Source organism: Pelmatolapia mariae, linkage group LG5 (genome assembly GCF_036321145.2).
Source record: "Pelmatolapia mariae isolate MD_Pm_ZW linkage group LG5, Pm_UMD_F_2, whole genome shotgun sequence".
Classification (NCBI taxonomy): domain Eukaryota; kingdom Metazoa; phylum Chordata; class Actinopteri; order Cichliformes; family Cichlidae; genus Pelmatolapia; species Pelmatolapia mariae.
Window position 1 is genome coordinate 11,351,162 of NC_086231.1, and position 15,347 is coordinate 11,366,508.

General features: G+C 39.0%; 1 protein-coding gene across 1 annotated transcript; it reads right to left on the reverse strand.

Moving 5' to 3' along the window:
- Window positions 1–6,956: 6,956 nt before the first annotated feature.
- On the reverse strand, window positions 6,957–14,136 carry gpr37l1a (G protein-coupled receptor 37 like 1a). Its single transcript, XM_063472902.1, has 2 exons — window positions 13,383–14,136; window positions 6,957–9,665 (listed from the first exon to the last, which is right to left on the reverse strand). The coding sequence occupies exons 1-2, from the start codon at window positions 14,022–14,024 to the stop codon at window positions 8,643–8,645; spliced, it is 1,665 nt and encodes a 554-aa protein (XP_063328972.1). The 5' UTR covers window positions 14,025–14,136; the 3' UTR covers window positions 6,957–8,642.
- Between the last annotated feature and the right edge of the window lie 1,211 nt (window positions 14,137–15,347).

Genomic DNA, 15,347 nt, shown 5'->3' on the forward strand with positions numbered 1-15,347 from the left:
TCTAACACATGGTTGAGGCTTTAAATCAAATTAAAATGGCATAAAAAAATAATAAAATGATTTCTATCAAAAAATGTAACATTTTTCAGAAATATTCTGTCTTCCTCGATCAAAACTGAATTGAATTTAACTGAATAGAAATTCATTTTCATGAAGAACTATTGATATGAAAAGTGCTGATTGTGGCCCTGGTATAGGTTTCATCTATTCCAAACCACAATCTGTGGTATCGCCCTTCTCATCATGAAAATAAACAATAAACTCAGATTTATTTGACTTTATTGGTTTGAATTGAATTAGTTTGAATTGCCAAAATTCAAAGGCAGTCTTCAGGAAAAAGTTCAAACACAAGATATCTTGTGTTTGACGTTTTTCCTGAAGTCTGCCTTTGAATTTTGGCTTTTTTTTTCTGTCTTAGTGTTGCCAAATTAATGAAAGCTCTGTTTACTCAGGACTCAAAGGGACCCCCAGAGTTTATTTGTGAGCTTTACTGATGTTTCCCATGTCCTTTAAAAGGGATCAACGAGGAAGTGGCCCTGGCAGTCCTCCCCCAGGCTGCTGGTGGGCCTCCAGTCAGCTTCCACCGCCTGCCGTCTCTCACTGAACAGAACAAACTGGACTGGTGACCGAGGACAAGAAAGCATTCGGACCTTCTGGTTCTGATGGGAACTTTGCAGCTCAGAGGACTCTGTGGGAGTCCAGCATCAAGCAGAGACAGAGAAAAACTTTTTTGGTGCAGTGGTGCAAGACGTAGTCAAGAAAAACTAGAATTCACCACCATCCCTCCTGCTGCCTCAAGAGCACTTTCTCTTTCTCGCATAGGACAATTTCCTCTTAGCATCTGAAACTGGGAATTAAAATACTTCACCTGAGATAACTGAAATCAGTCTCAGTCTTGTGTTTAAGGAAGTCTGGATATGATCAGCTCAAAGACTGCAAACAGGAAGAAATTACTAGCCTGAAAAAGTTTAAAAATACACATGCCATCACCCCTGAGGATTTCCAGCGATTGTGTGTACATGTCACAGAAAAAATTAAATATTTAAAAAAAAATATTGATAGACTTTTAAAAACATAATAATTAAATGATGTTGTTTTATTGGTAATATCTTCAACAATGCATAGCAAACGAATGAAAGGCCTTTATAGTGTCTTTGCGATCCTAAGCAACCACTCTGGGTTGTGCTGGCTCTGCATTTAGCCAACAGAGGGTTTCATTTGTGGACAGGCCTCTGATAGCATTGCTGATTAGCAGTGAGCTGTTGTCCTGGAAATGGACACTGCTAACAGATACTGTGCTCCATATTTCCTGAGCCCGCTGTGGCTGGAGACAGAACAAGACAGAGTCAAACCACAACTGTCAGAGCACACAGAGGAAAGACTGGACATCAATATAATGGGGATAAAGACAGGCAACAGAGTGCTTTTATTTTGAAATTCTGTGCAATTTGTGAGGAAAGTAAGTGAAGGTATCTCTTTGATCCTTTTCATCTATTTTACTTATTAATCAATTTAATATGTTAATTTATCCATATAGAAAATGGCCAATTTTGTGCTAATGTAAATGAGACAGAGTCTAGATAAGGGGGTAACAACTGATTCGCTCTCCCCAGCAGAAATCCCAGGGGCTGAAAAATGATGCTTGAAACTGCACTTCCTCTAATAGCCACTGGAGTTTGGACTACACACTTTCAAAATGACCCCAAAAAAAGGCATAAAAATATTTGTTTACAGCCTGTTGTATGATTTCCCCCATCATGAAAACTGAGGCTTATGGTTGGACCTTGAGTCGTGATAAAAAAAAAAAATGTAACACACACACACACACAGTTTACATTTTACTGATAGGTGTGCTGACTTGACACATGCAGCTTTACCTGATAGTTTATCTGCTAGTCCTGATCTTCATCAGTTCAAGCCACCTAATTGAACTTGTAAGACCATATTTGCAGTGTGGGTGCTTTTTGAACATTTTGAGTGGCTATCTGACAAAAATATGGCGTGGTGTGTGATTTTGGGAGTAGAATTAGTCCGTTGTCTGTTATTTAGTTCTGAGTAGCAAGGATCTGTGACAACCTGAAGAATTAGCTCATAACTTCTATTCCACTCTAAAACTCTAAAGTGAAAACTCACTTGAAATTCATGTGCGGCATGAAGTTTTGGGACTTTTTAAAGGTGTGTATGATATAAGACGTCTGAGAACTGCAGTGCAGTTATATAACTGGTTAGCATCATAGACTGTATATAAAGGATGGACATAGTCATTGTGGCATTGTTTAGTGAAGTCTGTTGTGTACCCTCAAAGCTTTCAAAGCAAGACTTTCAGCAACACCACGTCTGTGTTTTCAAAACAAACAGAAAGGACAGTTCTGATTGAAAAATAATGATAACTGCTTTCTTACGGGGTTCCGACTCATGCTTAATCTAGGCTACCACAACAGACACGATTGGACTTGAAACTAGAAATTGAGACCATAAAATAATCAGGACAATGTTTACTGAAGTCCTGAGCATGACAGTCAAAGGCAGTTTTCACAAAAACGTCTTCTGAACTTCTTTGTGCAACCAGAGAAGTCACCCCCTGCTGGCCATTAGAAAGAATACAAAAGTGTGTCATGTGCAAGTACTTGTGTATGGACATTACCTTTCAGACCCAGAAGCTACAAACATCATTAACATATTATCCATCAATGGATTATGAATTATCGATTTGTTTTACGTTCACTCGCTTGCAATAAAACATTTTAGACACAAGTAATGTGTCTGCCAGCGCTGGCACGGCTGGCAGCCTTAACCCAATTTCCCTCGGGATGAATAAAGTATGATCAATCAATCAATCAATAAACATCGTTCAAGCCCACGTAAACACAGCAGGGCCATGCAGAGTTCAGAAACAGCCTTTAGTGTTGGTTTCAGGCCATATTGCTAACTTGAGGCCACCATGCTGCTGTGTCTCAGCTGGTTGCCAAGGTAACCAAGAAGAGAGGAGTTTTGGCTTATCTTAGCGGACCACAGCAGTTTTCCTCCCCTGCATTTCAGCCCTCTTTCTTCTCTCTTCTCAGCGACTGGGGCAGCTGGTGGGAGGCGGTGGGTGTCGTGTAGCTTAGCAACTCCCTCGGTGGATGGCGATTGATATGCAGCTTTGTTCAAGTGTCTCTCTCTCTGAGCCAGAGAGGGGGATGCCTGAACAAAGCAGGCCTTATTGAAGCGTCCCCTCCTCCTTCTTTTTGCCCAGGCAAGGCGACGTGGGAGGACAAATATGTCAGCTAAAAGGAACCGAGACTCAACGTACAGCAGAGGTTCTTAAAGTGAAACTCAAAGGCTGTAAAAACATCTGTGAAGGGACTCTGGTGTCCTCAGTGAAATTAAAGCTTTAAACCTTCAAAGTGAAGTTGTATATGTACGTCACACTTCCTAATTCACTTCAAATAATCACACCTCTAAAGTCAACAGCAACGTTTTTTCACTCCTTGGTACGTCATCTGATTAAATGTGTCAATTTGGGACTAAAATAGACACTTGGACTCTGTGATATTAAAAACCTGAGTTATTTGGATCTCCACTTTTCTATTCAGCTTCATGTCTGTTGTGGTTTTTAAGTGCCTCCTTGTGGGTTTTTTTTTTTTTTTTTTTTAAACTTTCACAGGGATTGTTCCCTGCAAGAATGAACATTAACAACCTCAAAATTATATGCAGAGTCAATGCCAGCTTGAAATCATTAACTTGTGTTAATGATTCACAGAAGGGAAAAACGGATAAAAACTGGGTAAAATAAGACCAGTAATAAGTTCAGGCCCTACCTGGTCCAGATTATCACCAGAATAAGATAATGAGGTCTTGTGACAGTTTCCTGTTCTCTTGGACTCAAACTATAAATTGGTTTGAGTCCAAAAAGACCTTCCATGTTTAGGGCTGGGTTGCTTGTTTTTATAGATACTTATCATTTAGTTTTATCTAATCCAAAAATGTCAGTAAAATAAGAGAAAAGTAACTCTAAGCCTAAACATTTAGCCAACCTCTTGGTCCCAGATTTCCAGCCAAGTAGAGCCACATGACACTCGGCACAATCACCTGTTCTGGGCCAAACTATACACAAGCCTCAGCCCAAATACAGACCTGGCTGAACTTTAGGAATGTGGACTGATTTATTCAGTGTGTTTGCAAAGAGCAGCCAATCAGGAGAAAGCTGGATTAAAAGGAGGGTGGATTTAAAGAGATGGGAGCTTTAGCGCAGCAGATAAATCCATAGGCCGCTTCTTTGTCCAGAAGATGAAGGTACTTTGAACTGATCCTTTGCTATAAGCAGGTAGCTCCGTGTGTGTCATTTGATGGAATTTTACACCCTTCCTGACTCAAACCCAACCTCTGGTGCTCTTCATTAAGTGTCAAATGGAATTTTTTCCATTTGCTGGAGCGTTTGTATTACTGAAACCTAATAGAGAGTACTCCAAACCTTTTTTCTGAAATGTATAATTTACACAGAAGTTGTGTGAGTTATCTGCAAACAGTTAAAGAAAGCCTAATACTCTTGTCTCCTGAATCTTATTCTTGGACTTTTGATGAGTTTTGCATGATTTCCAATTTAATGGAATCCTTATATATCTTATATTGGACGTAGAGGGGGGCGTAGCTCTGCAGGCCAGCTTTGTCCTAATTGGCTGAGCCTTGCAAATAAAAAGTTTAGCAGGTGGGCGGAGCGTCTTTACTCACAGCCACAGGTGTGTGCCTAAGATAACATTAATATTAACCAAGATTAGTATCAAACAAGTTGAAGAAAAACTGCGTCAAAAGGCGTTTTTACCCAGAGATCATCACTGAAAAGCTCAACATGGACTGTATAATTCATTGTCTGTAACATGCTGTTAAAAGTATGTCATGTTTTTTATGTAATAAGCAGGTATTGTATGTGGAAACTGCTGGATTTGCACATTAATGAAAAGGCACAGAAAATCACTACTATTAATTCCTGATGCACATAGGTTAAGGACACAAGATGCCCATATTGATTCATGTAATATGTGAAAAAAGCATTATTTATGATTTATGTTCAAACAGACTGAGTATGAAGTACTATTTTCCAGGATTTTGTGTAAGAGTATTTTAAAGCTTGAGAATTGTTGAGATCCAGAATATTGAATCAGTCCAGCGACGTGAATTCAGTGACGGAAACGAGGTGCAAAATATCGACTACTCTGTCCCATGTCAAGCTGAATAAAATCTATCATTTAAATTTATTAGGCCACAAAGATATTGTCATCCATATATTATGTTTTCTGCAGAGGGATACAAGATATGATCTTATATATCACGATATAAATGAATAATTTCAAAAATAATGGACTGAAATTCAAAAATTGTGCATCAGCTTCTGCCTTCTGCATAATATGAAAGGAATTATTACAAGTTTTTCTTATAATTATAAATTTTGAATGTTTTTTTTTTTGTGTTTACATACCTGTGCTGAAGAAATTTTCTGGCTGCTCTACATTGTATGCACAATGCTGACATTTGGAGGAAGCATGACAAACTTTTTCACGTTAATATATGAAAAAGGAGAAAACAGGCTGGGCCTCTTTAAAATACATGGGTGAATAAAAATTGGGAAAGCAAGGAATTCCTGTCTGTTCTCCTAAGCAACTGGTCATAATGTGATTGTGTTCATTATGGCTGCTCGAACTCAAAGGCCAGCACTTATTGTGAAGCTGTGACCTTCAATAATTGAATAATGACAAAAAGGAGTGTCACAGTCAGGCATGAAGAGCGTTCAGAGTCTGTGGGTGTTGGAATCACAGCGCAGAGGCATTCTTTCCAGTAGACATCAGAGTGTTTATGAGCCATCTGCAGCTAAAGAAAATGAATCCAGACAACAATCACCCAGAGTTCAGATGTTCATTACATGTAATGCACCTTTCAGGAAACGTTTTCTCTCACTGTCCTCCAGCCTGTTTTCTGGCTTTCTTTTTCTGTCTCTACGTGTAGGTTTAACATTAATCACATTCAGAATTGTCTATAAACTAAAAATAAAACAAATCTGATGTTCCTGGAAGTATCGAGAGAGCTTTCTCTTTCTTTCTGACTTTTTTGTGGCAAACATGTTAAAGGTTTTAGTTCAGCAGGCTCTTTAGCTCAAAGTGTAGTGTGTACACGTGAACTGATGCAATGTAACCCACTGTGTGTTCATTGGTTCTAGGCAAAAGTGAAGTTCACTGATGCAGAATATAAAAAATATATACACTGAAAAAAGATTCTTTACCCTAAATAAACACACATTTTGAGTACAATACATATTAAATATATAAAATCAAAGGTAAATTCAAATAATTAATCATTAAGGAAAATGTGCTTGGTATAAACCAAATGTATATCAATCAAGTAAATTTCAGTTGATTCCATTAAACTTGACATTTTACTTGTGTAACAAAATTGCAGGGATAATTCACATGTATTCAAATTACTTAAAGTTACCTTTTTTGGTGTATGAGATGAAAATTTTTATTAATTATTTTTTTGTTACTGTCATTTTTTAACTTAGCTGGAGGTGTGTACTTACTGAGTATAAGCTACAACACACTCTAATGCAAGGCCTTCATACAATGCAGTAAACTTACACTGTAAACTCAAATGACAAGGATGTAAACAGCAAACAGATACAACTTCAATATATTTATTAATAGAAAAAAATATAAAACACCCTCAGATATGTCTTGCTTTCAAATTGCTATTTTTGCTTATTTAAAAAAATAAAATCAAAACCATTTTATCTCAATAACTAATTTCTCTTCATAAATGAAGTCATTAATGGATAGTTTTGTCTACTGTCTGCTGTTGTTAATGCCAGATATTAAAGAAACAAAGAACACATTTTTTTCAAAATTTATTTTATTCAATCAAAATAATAAAACAAGTAAAAAAAGTCAAACTTTAGTTTCACATTTCTTCATGTTGATTGATCCCATTGTGAACCTGTACCACCTGAACTTTATGTATCCACATATTTGATGTCTCCGTGCAGATCAGCTATGTATGAGGAACAACAGTAAAATCACATATTTAAAAAAAAAAAAAGGAACAGACAATAAAAACAAAAAACTGTTGTAAAACATCAGTCTGCTGGTAGTTGTCCTGGTGCTGTATTTCTTCATATTCAGTTTAAATGCCTTACAAAAAAAAAAAAAAAAAAAATCCCCCAAACTCAAATGACTTTCTTTTTGATACAGTACTTAGAAAATGTGATGCAAATATCCTGAATGGGAATTAGACAATTATCAATAACTATGAAATGTAAATTGTACCATAAAACAATGACATATCATTTAATAACTGGCATATCAATTAAATCCATCTAGAACATGCTCCATAATCTGAATAATTACCTAACGCTAGTCTGACAAACTTCTGCTCTACAGTGGCTCTACCCAAGTTTATACAGACTAAACGTAAAGAACGATTTACAACGACTTGGATTTTATTTTGGTATTTTTGTCCCTAAGTGTGACCACCTGCAATAACAGTGTAATCACGAATCTAAAAGCTGAGCGCTGATGAAATGGCAGTTTATATATAACCTGTATTCACATCAAAAAGCTCAGGTGATCAGACACGTTGAGAACAAACCTCCAAGTTAATCAAACATATCTGGAATAGAAAAAAGTAAACATTTGTCAGCACACACTATAATTCACAGATCCGCTTCAAGCTACAACTTTGACTGGTGGTTTTACTACTGGTACCTAGTTTTAGTTTTTAGGTACTGTATTGCCAAAAGTATTTAGACACCTGGGCACTTGTTCAGATTCGGTATGTAGAATTTAGCTAAGATTTTATTCATAACATTGCCTTACTTTTGCTTAGATCTGATTCTTCATCAGTCAAACAAGAAACCACATTAGAAAAAAGGTTGCCCTGAACAGATTTTTAGTGACTGTTTTGAAATCTTAACAGTGCAGAAAAAGGTTTGCATGGGACTCAGCTGTGCAGAAGGAAAAAAGAAGAGTGGCAGCATTTATAGAGTAAAATGATACACCTGGATGCAAATAATTCCTCCTAGTTGGAATATCACTACAGCGCCTTTGTTAGACCTAAGAGATGAAGGTTAAAATCACAAAAACAGACTGGAACACAGTTTTCCCGATACCGGTATCTTTTCAAACTTTCTCGTCCTCTCTTCCGTACTGATAACTCTTCCTTCCTTAGTGATGTAACTGTGCTCCCAGATCTTTGAATCGTAGTAAAATCAAGCATAACATTGTTACACACAGGTAATGATCCATTCAGATCAGCTGATCATAGTGATAAACCTACATCAGCTGAGGATTGGCTAATATGCTTCTACATGTCCAATTGGCTATCTCATGTGAAGCATGCAATTTAATTTATGCCTTAGCAATGTCAGAGGTACTGCGCCCCTGTGCAAGCTGCTTTGCAACCCACCTACATTCTGGTTCCTGCTTTCATATCATATCTGTCATGTCTGTTTTTGTTGATGGAGGTCACCAAGTGTAAATTAATGCAGGTGTAAATCCTTCTTTTGACTATAGTTATCCTGACTGAAATGTCACTTTGTGAAATGTTGGACAAAACTACCAATTAAGAACCAAGTTGTATTAAACCCCAAATAACCCTTTAAAGTGATGTTCTGAGCCTCAGCAGGGTGTCCCAATAGCTGCTGATGAGTCTTTCACTCTCTCATGGACTGCTGGTTCTGCCGGCAACAGGCTCTTCATCGGCTCCTCTTTGCTGGAAGGAAACAGGGAGACTGGCGAAGGCGATGTGGGTGAGGAGAGGGTGGAGGTTGCAGCAGTTGAGGCAGAGGAAGATGAAGAGGAGTTGCCATCAGGGAGGCACTCTTCACAGCAGCAGCAGCAGCAGTCCATGAAGGCCTGGCCCAGCGAGCGACACAGGCACAGCAGCATCACTGGCGTCGCAGAGCAGCGCACAAACAGCAGGAACTGTCCAATCAGACCCAACGCCGGCAGAACCAGAGCCGGAAGCGCAGCGGTCATTGGGACAGAGATATACGCCAGGGTGATGTTGCAAATACTCTCTGGCAGGTTGCACGTGATGTACAAGACAGTGAGTGCCATCACAGTGGAGCGTAGCCTCTGCTCCCTCACATGCTGCTTTTTCTTTGTCGAAGATGAAGACGAAGAGGAGGAGGAGCACCTGCTAGTCACCTTTTCGCTGCTGGGTTTCTGTGGTAGTCGCTGTGCTAACACTTGCTTTGTCACCAAATCGCAAGCCAGAGTGAAGAGCAGTGGCAAACAAAGGTAGCATCCAAAGAACCACCACATTCGAGCTTCGTGATAGGTCAGCACCAGAGAGTAGATGCTCTCTGGGAGCTCCACAGACGGCTCACGGACACACATATCCACCTTGAACCTTTCAGTCCGGCCTCTAAAGGCCGCCATCAGTGAGCCTCCATGCTGGCTTTGCTGTAGGTCGTTGGGAATCGTCGGCAGGCTGACAGTTTCCTGAAGGAGCTGCCACAGCAGGATCTCCGGGGCAGCTAGGACCATGGAGCCCACCCAGATGACGGACAGCTTGGACAGGATGGACTGGCAGGACTCCACCTTTGGAGTCTGATGAGGCCCAGGGCCTGTGGCTGCATGGAAACGATCAATACTGAGCGCACAGAGGCTGAATGTGGCCACGCCCAAAGAGGTCACCTGACAGAGTGAGGAAATTGATCAGAAAAAAACAATATTAATAAGCCATCACTAAGAATCAATGCAGTTGCTGACAGACATCCATTCACAGTTGCATCGCAGTCATATACTAATTCAAACCACAACATCAACATCAAGATGAGGATCTTGGTTTAAAAAAGGAAATATAATGTAGACGTGTTTCCAGGTGTGATTTTTATCCTCAAAAAGAGCCATGGTAGCTGATCCCCCCACTGGGCCCAACTTGAAAAATCAATCATTGCCTCCCACCTGACCCTTTCAGAATCTGATGATTATTCTTCTACAAATGCTTCAATATTTTAATGAAGTCATGAAAAATGTTACATTCATACTATAAATACTCTCTGAGGTACAAGCCCTGGAAGTACAGGAGCTGGATTGAAATATTTGAGCTTGCATAACTTAAAATATAGGAGTAAGACACATGAAAGACATTTGAGCTCTGTTAAAAAAAAGGTCATATCACAATGTGGGATAGGTGGTTGGTCAAAAGAAGTTACAGCACATGAAAGATTATCTACATTACAAGGACTCAGAAATGGAATTGAAGACTTAAAAAGACTGAGAGATCTGAATATAACCAGAACTAAACACCAACAGAGACCAGATAACGTAAAAAATAACAGAAGATTAAAGATGCCTTCAAAACCATAAATATGAGCTCCAAAAACCCCCAAAACAAACTGATTCAGTCCAAAAATACAAAACCTTGGGTCTAAGCTCAGAGCCATGACAGAACAAATGTTTCTTAATTATTTTTAGCTATTTATTTTTTGGTCTTTTACACTCATGACTCAAACTTCTGAAGCTGCAGAACAGGTCCCAGTCAGTCACCACACAGTTAATGAGAGAAAAAAATATGCCCTGTCCTGATGGAATGGTCCATTATGTTACCCAAATATTGTTTTTATGTTTAATAAATGTTCAATACAATATTAATACCTAATTTATAAATAGTTAACAAAATATTGTTACTATTAACAATTTTAAAGGTTGTTTTGTTTAACCATTTTGCTTCAAATAGTTAACTCTAGTACTTTACTGGCATAAACAGTAAGATGATGCTAATAAGAATTAATATAATTCAACCAGTGCTTTGAAGAAAGCATGTTTGAGGATTTCCTCTACTCTTTATGCCGGCTACAGACTAAATTATAAATCTTACAAGCATTAAGAAAAAAGTTACAAAGACAACTTTCCATTAACATTCAGAACACAGAAACAGAAATGAAAGGACACACAGAGGGGGAAAAAGGTCATTGTGTTGTAAAAGCTCTTAGCCTTCGTACTGGGGACAGTAATTGGTGCCTCGTGCCCATTAAAGTTGGTGGTTTTGGCCAGAAACACTGACTATCATTACAGAGACTTGTCCTCCCTCTGTCAGTGCTTAACGACCTCAGACTGTTAAGACACAACTCAAGATAATTAGCACAGAGCTTTAATTAGCATGAAAATAGTTTAACTAACGGAGCACAGGGCAGCTGGCAGCCTGACCTGCTTCAGTACTGTTCAGTAAAAGAGCATTTAGAAAAACAAAACAACAGTAATTCATTAACCAGAAATTAATTCACTCATTAGCATAAAAATAGGTAAAGCTGCAAAGAATAGAGGAGGCCGGCAGCCTGACCTTGTTAAAGACTGCTTCACACAAGCTGTTATTACAAATTAGTGAAACTCCACTTCAGTGATCTGAAGCTGTGTAGGCGGACAGAGCTGGTTTAGAGCCAAAAACAAAGACTAAACAGGCTGCAGGACTTTATCTCTGTGCTGAAGCATTCATCGCTCAGTGAGAGTAAATCTAAATTAAGCTCTTGCTTCAGCTTTTAACTTAAAACAACTGACCTCTAAATGAGGCCTCTTCCAATACCTTTACATCATTTGGTCTTTAAGGAATTGTAACCGTCTTGCTTTTCATTCATCTCTGATATTTTACATAATGACAAGACTATTTAATCATGAAAACTATTTTTCAGTAGGTCCTTAAAACCCGGTGGTCTTCTATGATACGTTCTTTAAATTTCTGTTGTCCAAGGCAGCGAATCAAAGAAACATCACTCTTTGTGTGATGCAGAGAAGATCCACTGAGTTAAATGTCAGCATCTCAAATTGTATTTAAGCTAAACACTTAAAGAGGACGTATTCAAGAGCATTCTTTAAATACCATTTTATATCCCACGTGTCTAATCTGTTTTTGCTTCATCTGATTAATCACTACATTTTTAAAGCAATATCTTTATTTGTACTTTTATCCTCCATATAAGCCGGAAGCCTTTTTTCCTGTATGCCAGTTAAACTCAGGTGTACACTGGGCCTCAAAATAGAGATTTAAAAACACGTACAAAAGCTTTTTTTAATTCCAAACTGAGCCGCTGCTGGCCCATCCTGAGCTGGTATTCTGCATTTAAACAAATGGAGCTCTCTTTCAGAGACGGCCTGATATCTCTATTTCTTTTCTTTCTTTGTTCATTCAGTGATTCATCAGGATTAGCAACAGTTTCTCTTTCATTACTGAGACTTAGTTTTGGAGCTGCACCTGCACATAAACACCACCATTCTTGAAAACTACGTCTCTGTATTTTACTGTTTCGTTCTTGAGGAAGAAGAGCCTCTTCATGCTGGGGCCCCACACTAGCCTCCCCTGATGGTTCATAACAGACGGGTGAAGAGGCCAAACAGACCATAACGGACGTTTGTTCAAAGTAAAGGCTGCTGAAACCGAGGAGGAACAAAGACACAAACGGGCCATTCATCAGACCTGGAGGTCTCTTTATTAAACTGGAAATCACTTAAAATGAGTCAAACACGAGCTGTAAAAACTTCCATGCTTGTGTGAAAGTTTGCCTCGCTATCTGTGCAGAAATGTTCAATTCTGAATGGCTGCAGTGAGGATGATGCTAAAATAAACAACCAATTAAAGATTACCTGCAGAAAATGACCTTCCATAAACTAAATGAGTATAAAAGTGTTTTTATATCACTGAACTTTTTATATCACTATCCTAGAACTTGATGTTTTATAAATGTATTTAGAACTGAGGCAGGAGATCATAGATATTTTTTACTTATTTCACACAATTTAGAAATGTATTTCAGTAAAATCAAAGATTAATCATAATGACGATTAGAGTCTATCCATTAGATTAAAAAAAAAGAAAAGAAAAGTCAACATCGTATTCAGTTTTAATCATTGATCACTCTTTAATCGTGAATTTAATTGTTGAATAATTTAGTATCTTCAGGCAGTTTTCATTGTTGTGTTTAATTTATAATCGCTTTTCTTGTTGTTTTTTGATACTTCAGCTTTTATTTAATTTATTATCACAGTTTATTGATGTCTTAATTACTTTGATCGAGGTCGATTGTGTTTAAATGTATTGCATAAAAAAACTGAAATGACTTAAAGACAAATTAAGTGACAATATATTTAAACATTTCAGCAAAACAGCTGAACAAAGTATTACGCAGATTCTTTACCTGGCAACACTTTAAGTGCATCTATAATAAACATGTAAGTATTTATTAAACAATTTATCTTGGCATTGATTAAGAGAATTTGTGGAAACACAGGAAAAAGTTGGTACAACATGGTAAACTCGGGTGTGTGAAAGTTACAGGTTTTCACACGACACCAAAAGGTGCTGCTTGTAGGATAAATACTAAAACACTTCCTTCACGCGCACCTTCACCTCCTCCTTACCTCCAGGTAGGGCACGAGCCTGCAGGACAGGTCTCCTAGCAACCTTTTCAAGGTGAGCTCGTGGAAGATGACCACAGGCAGGCAGAAGAACAGCACAAGGAAATCCCAGAAGGCCAGGCCCGCCAGGATGCTGTTCCACGTGCTCTTCAGGTAGAAGTTGTGCCATACGATGCACATGAGCGCGAGGTTGCCAACGATGCCCGCGGCGAACAGGATGAGCGCGAGCAGCATGACTGCGTACGCCCAATAGGAGCCGTCGGTAACTGGGAACAGCGGGTTGTGGAGCCCTGAACCGCGGCCGGACGAGTGGTTCCCCACCGGGGCGGAGGTGAAGCGGGAGGTCCGCGGTGTGGTGAAGTAGGCGCTTGGGTCGTCGTACCGGCGCGGGTGCCCGAAACTGTTGGCGGGAACCGGTTCTTTTTTCCTGAAACCCCCATCTTTGGCTCCTCGGGCCACTCGCTTTACACCGGGCAGTCCTGAACTTTGAAACCCGTTCAGAGAGCTCCTCTCCGGAGAGAGAGACGCCTGGCTGCGCGCAGGTGGTGCGCCAGCATCCTCCGCCTGCTGCGCCTCCAGCGGAGCTGCGTACCGGAGCTCCGCGCAGTGCAGAAAGAGGAGCAAAACACACCAAACCGGGCTCATTTTTGAAATAAATGCAACTGCTCCGTGTTATCCGTGTGTGTCACAGACATGTGCTGCAGAAAAACTTCACTCCTGACATAAAAAAATGTTGTTTGTGTCGCAGCTCAGCTTCTCTCCAGTCCTGACGGAGAAGTTTGGAGTCTGCTGCTCAGTTTCCAGCACTTGTTATTGGCCAACATCAAGACACCGTTAAGAAAACACGGAGTTTCCGGTGACAAATTTCAAAATAATAAAAAAAGGGGTAATAAAAAAAAGTCTTGTGACCACAGATCGCTCTTTAAGAGCTCCATACTGACTGGAACAAACTAAGTTAAGGTCCAAACACCAGACAGTTGGATAAAGATGACACATGCAGTGAATTATATTAAACTCCAAGAATGCTAGACAATATTTACCTTTTCTAAAAAACTATTTTATGTGTAAGTGTAGAATATGAGACACTACTACTATAATACCATACTAGTGCTCTGCAAGAACAATGTTTACCTTGTCGATATTCTTAAGTTAGTATTTTAGAAAGCTGATATTTGCTGATGAACAAAATACACAAAGCACAGGTGAGGCTGTTATTAGTCCTTCAGGTACTCAGACATGCAGTAGGTCTAGGCTGCTGGGGGGACTCCCATGATGCATCGAGTATTTCTCCTTCAGTCACCTCTTCCATGCACAATGTGTTTATACACCTTTCTGCATTTAATTAGTAGTTATTATTAATCTCTGGCTCTCGTCACAGCATGTCTTTTATCCTGTCTTCCTTCTCTCACCCCAAGCAATCGCAGCAGATGGTCGTCCATCCCTGAGCATGGTTCTGCTGGAGGTTTCTTCCTGTTAAAAGGGAGTTTTTCCTTCACACTGCCGCCAACGCGCTGGCTCATAGGGCGTCACATGATTTTTGCGGTTTTCTTTGCTGTATTATTGTAGGGTCTACCTTACAATACAAAGTGCCTTGAGGCAACTGTTGTTGTGATTTGGCACTGTATGAATAAAATTGAATTGAAATGAATAAAAATAAAAAATTGGAACATTTTAATTCTGACCTGAAAGTCAAAGTTAACCAATTAAGTTATAACTTAATTTGTTATAATAACTCTCAGCATTGTTAAAGCTGCTCTCATTAGGACTGTTAATTTTATTTTATTTTTCCAAGTTCACAAAATGGTTTCAGTTACTTTTAATTATTTTTTCAAAAGTCTAGTTTTTTCCCCCTTATTTAGCTTTTAGTTAACTACAGCAACATTGGTCTATATACAACAGATATGCTCTTTTTCCAATTATATTTTATGTTTGTGCTCACAGTGAGAATAAAGCTCATCTTATCCTAAA

Coding starts and splice junctions, on each gene's coding strand:
- gpr37l1a (XM_063472902.1), bottom strand. CDS start 14,024: ATGAGCCCGGTTTGGTGTGTTTTGCTCCTCTTTCTGCACTGCGCGGAG. Junction 9,666..13,382: donor GGCTCGTGCCCTACCTGGAG/GTAAGGAGGAGG, acceptor TCACTCTGTCAG/GTGACCTCTTTGGGCGTGGC.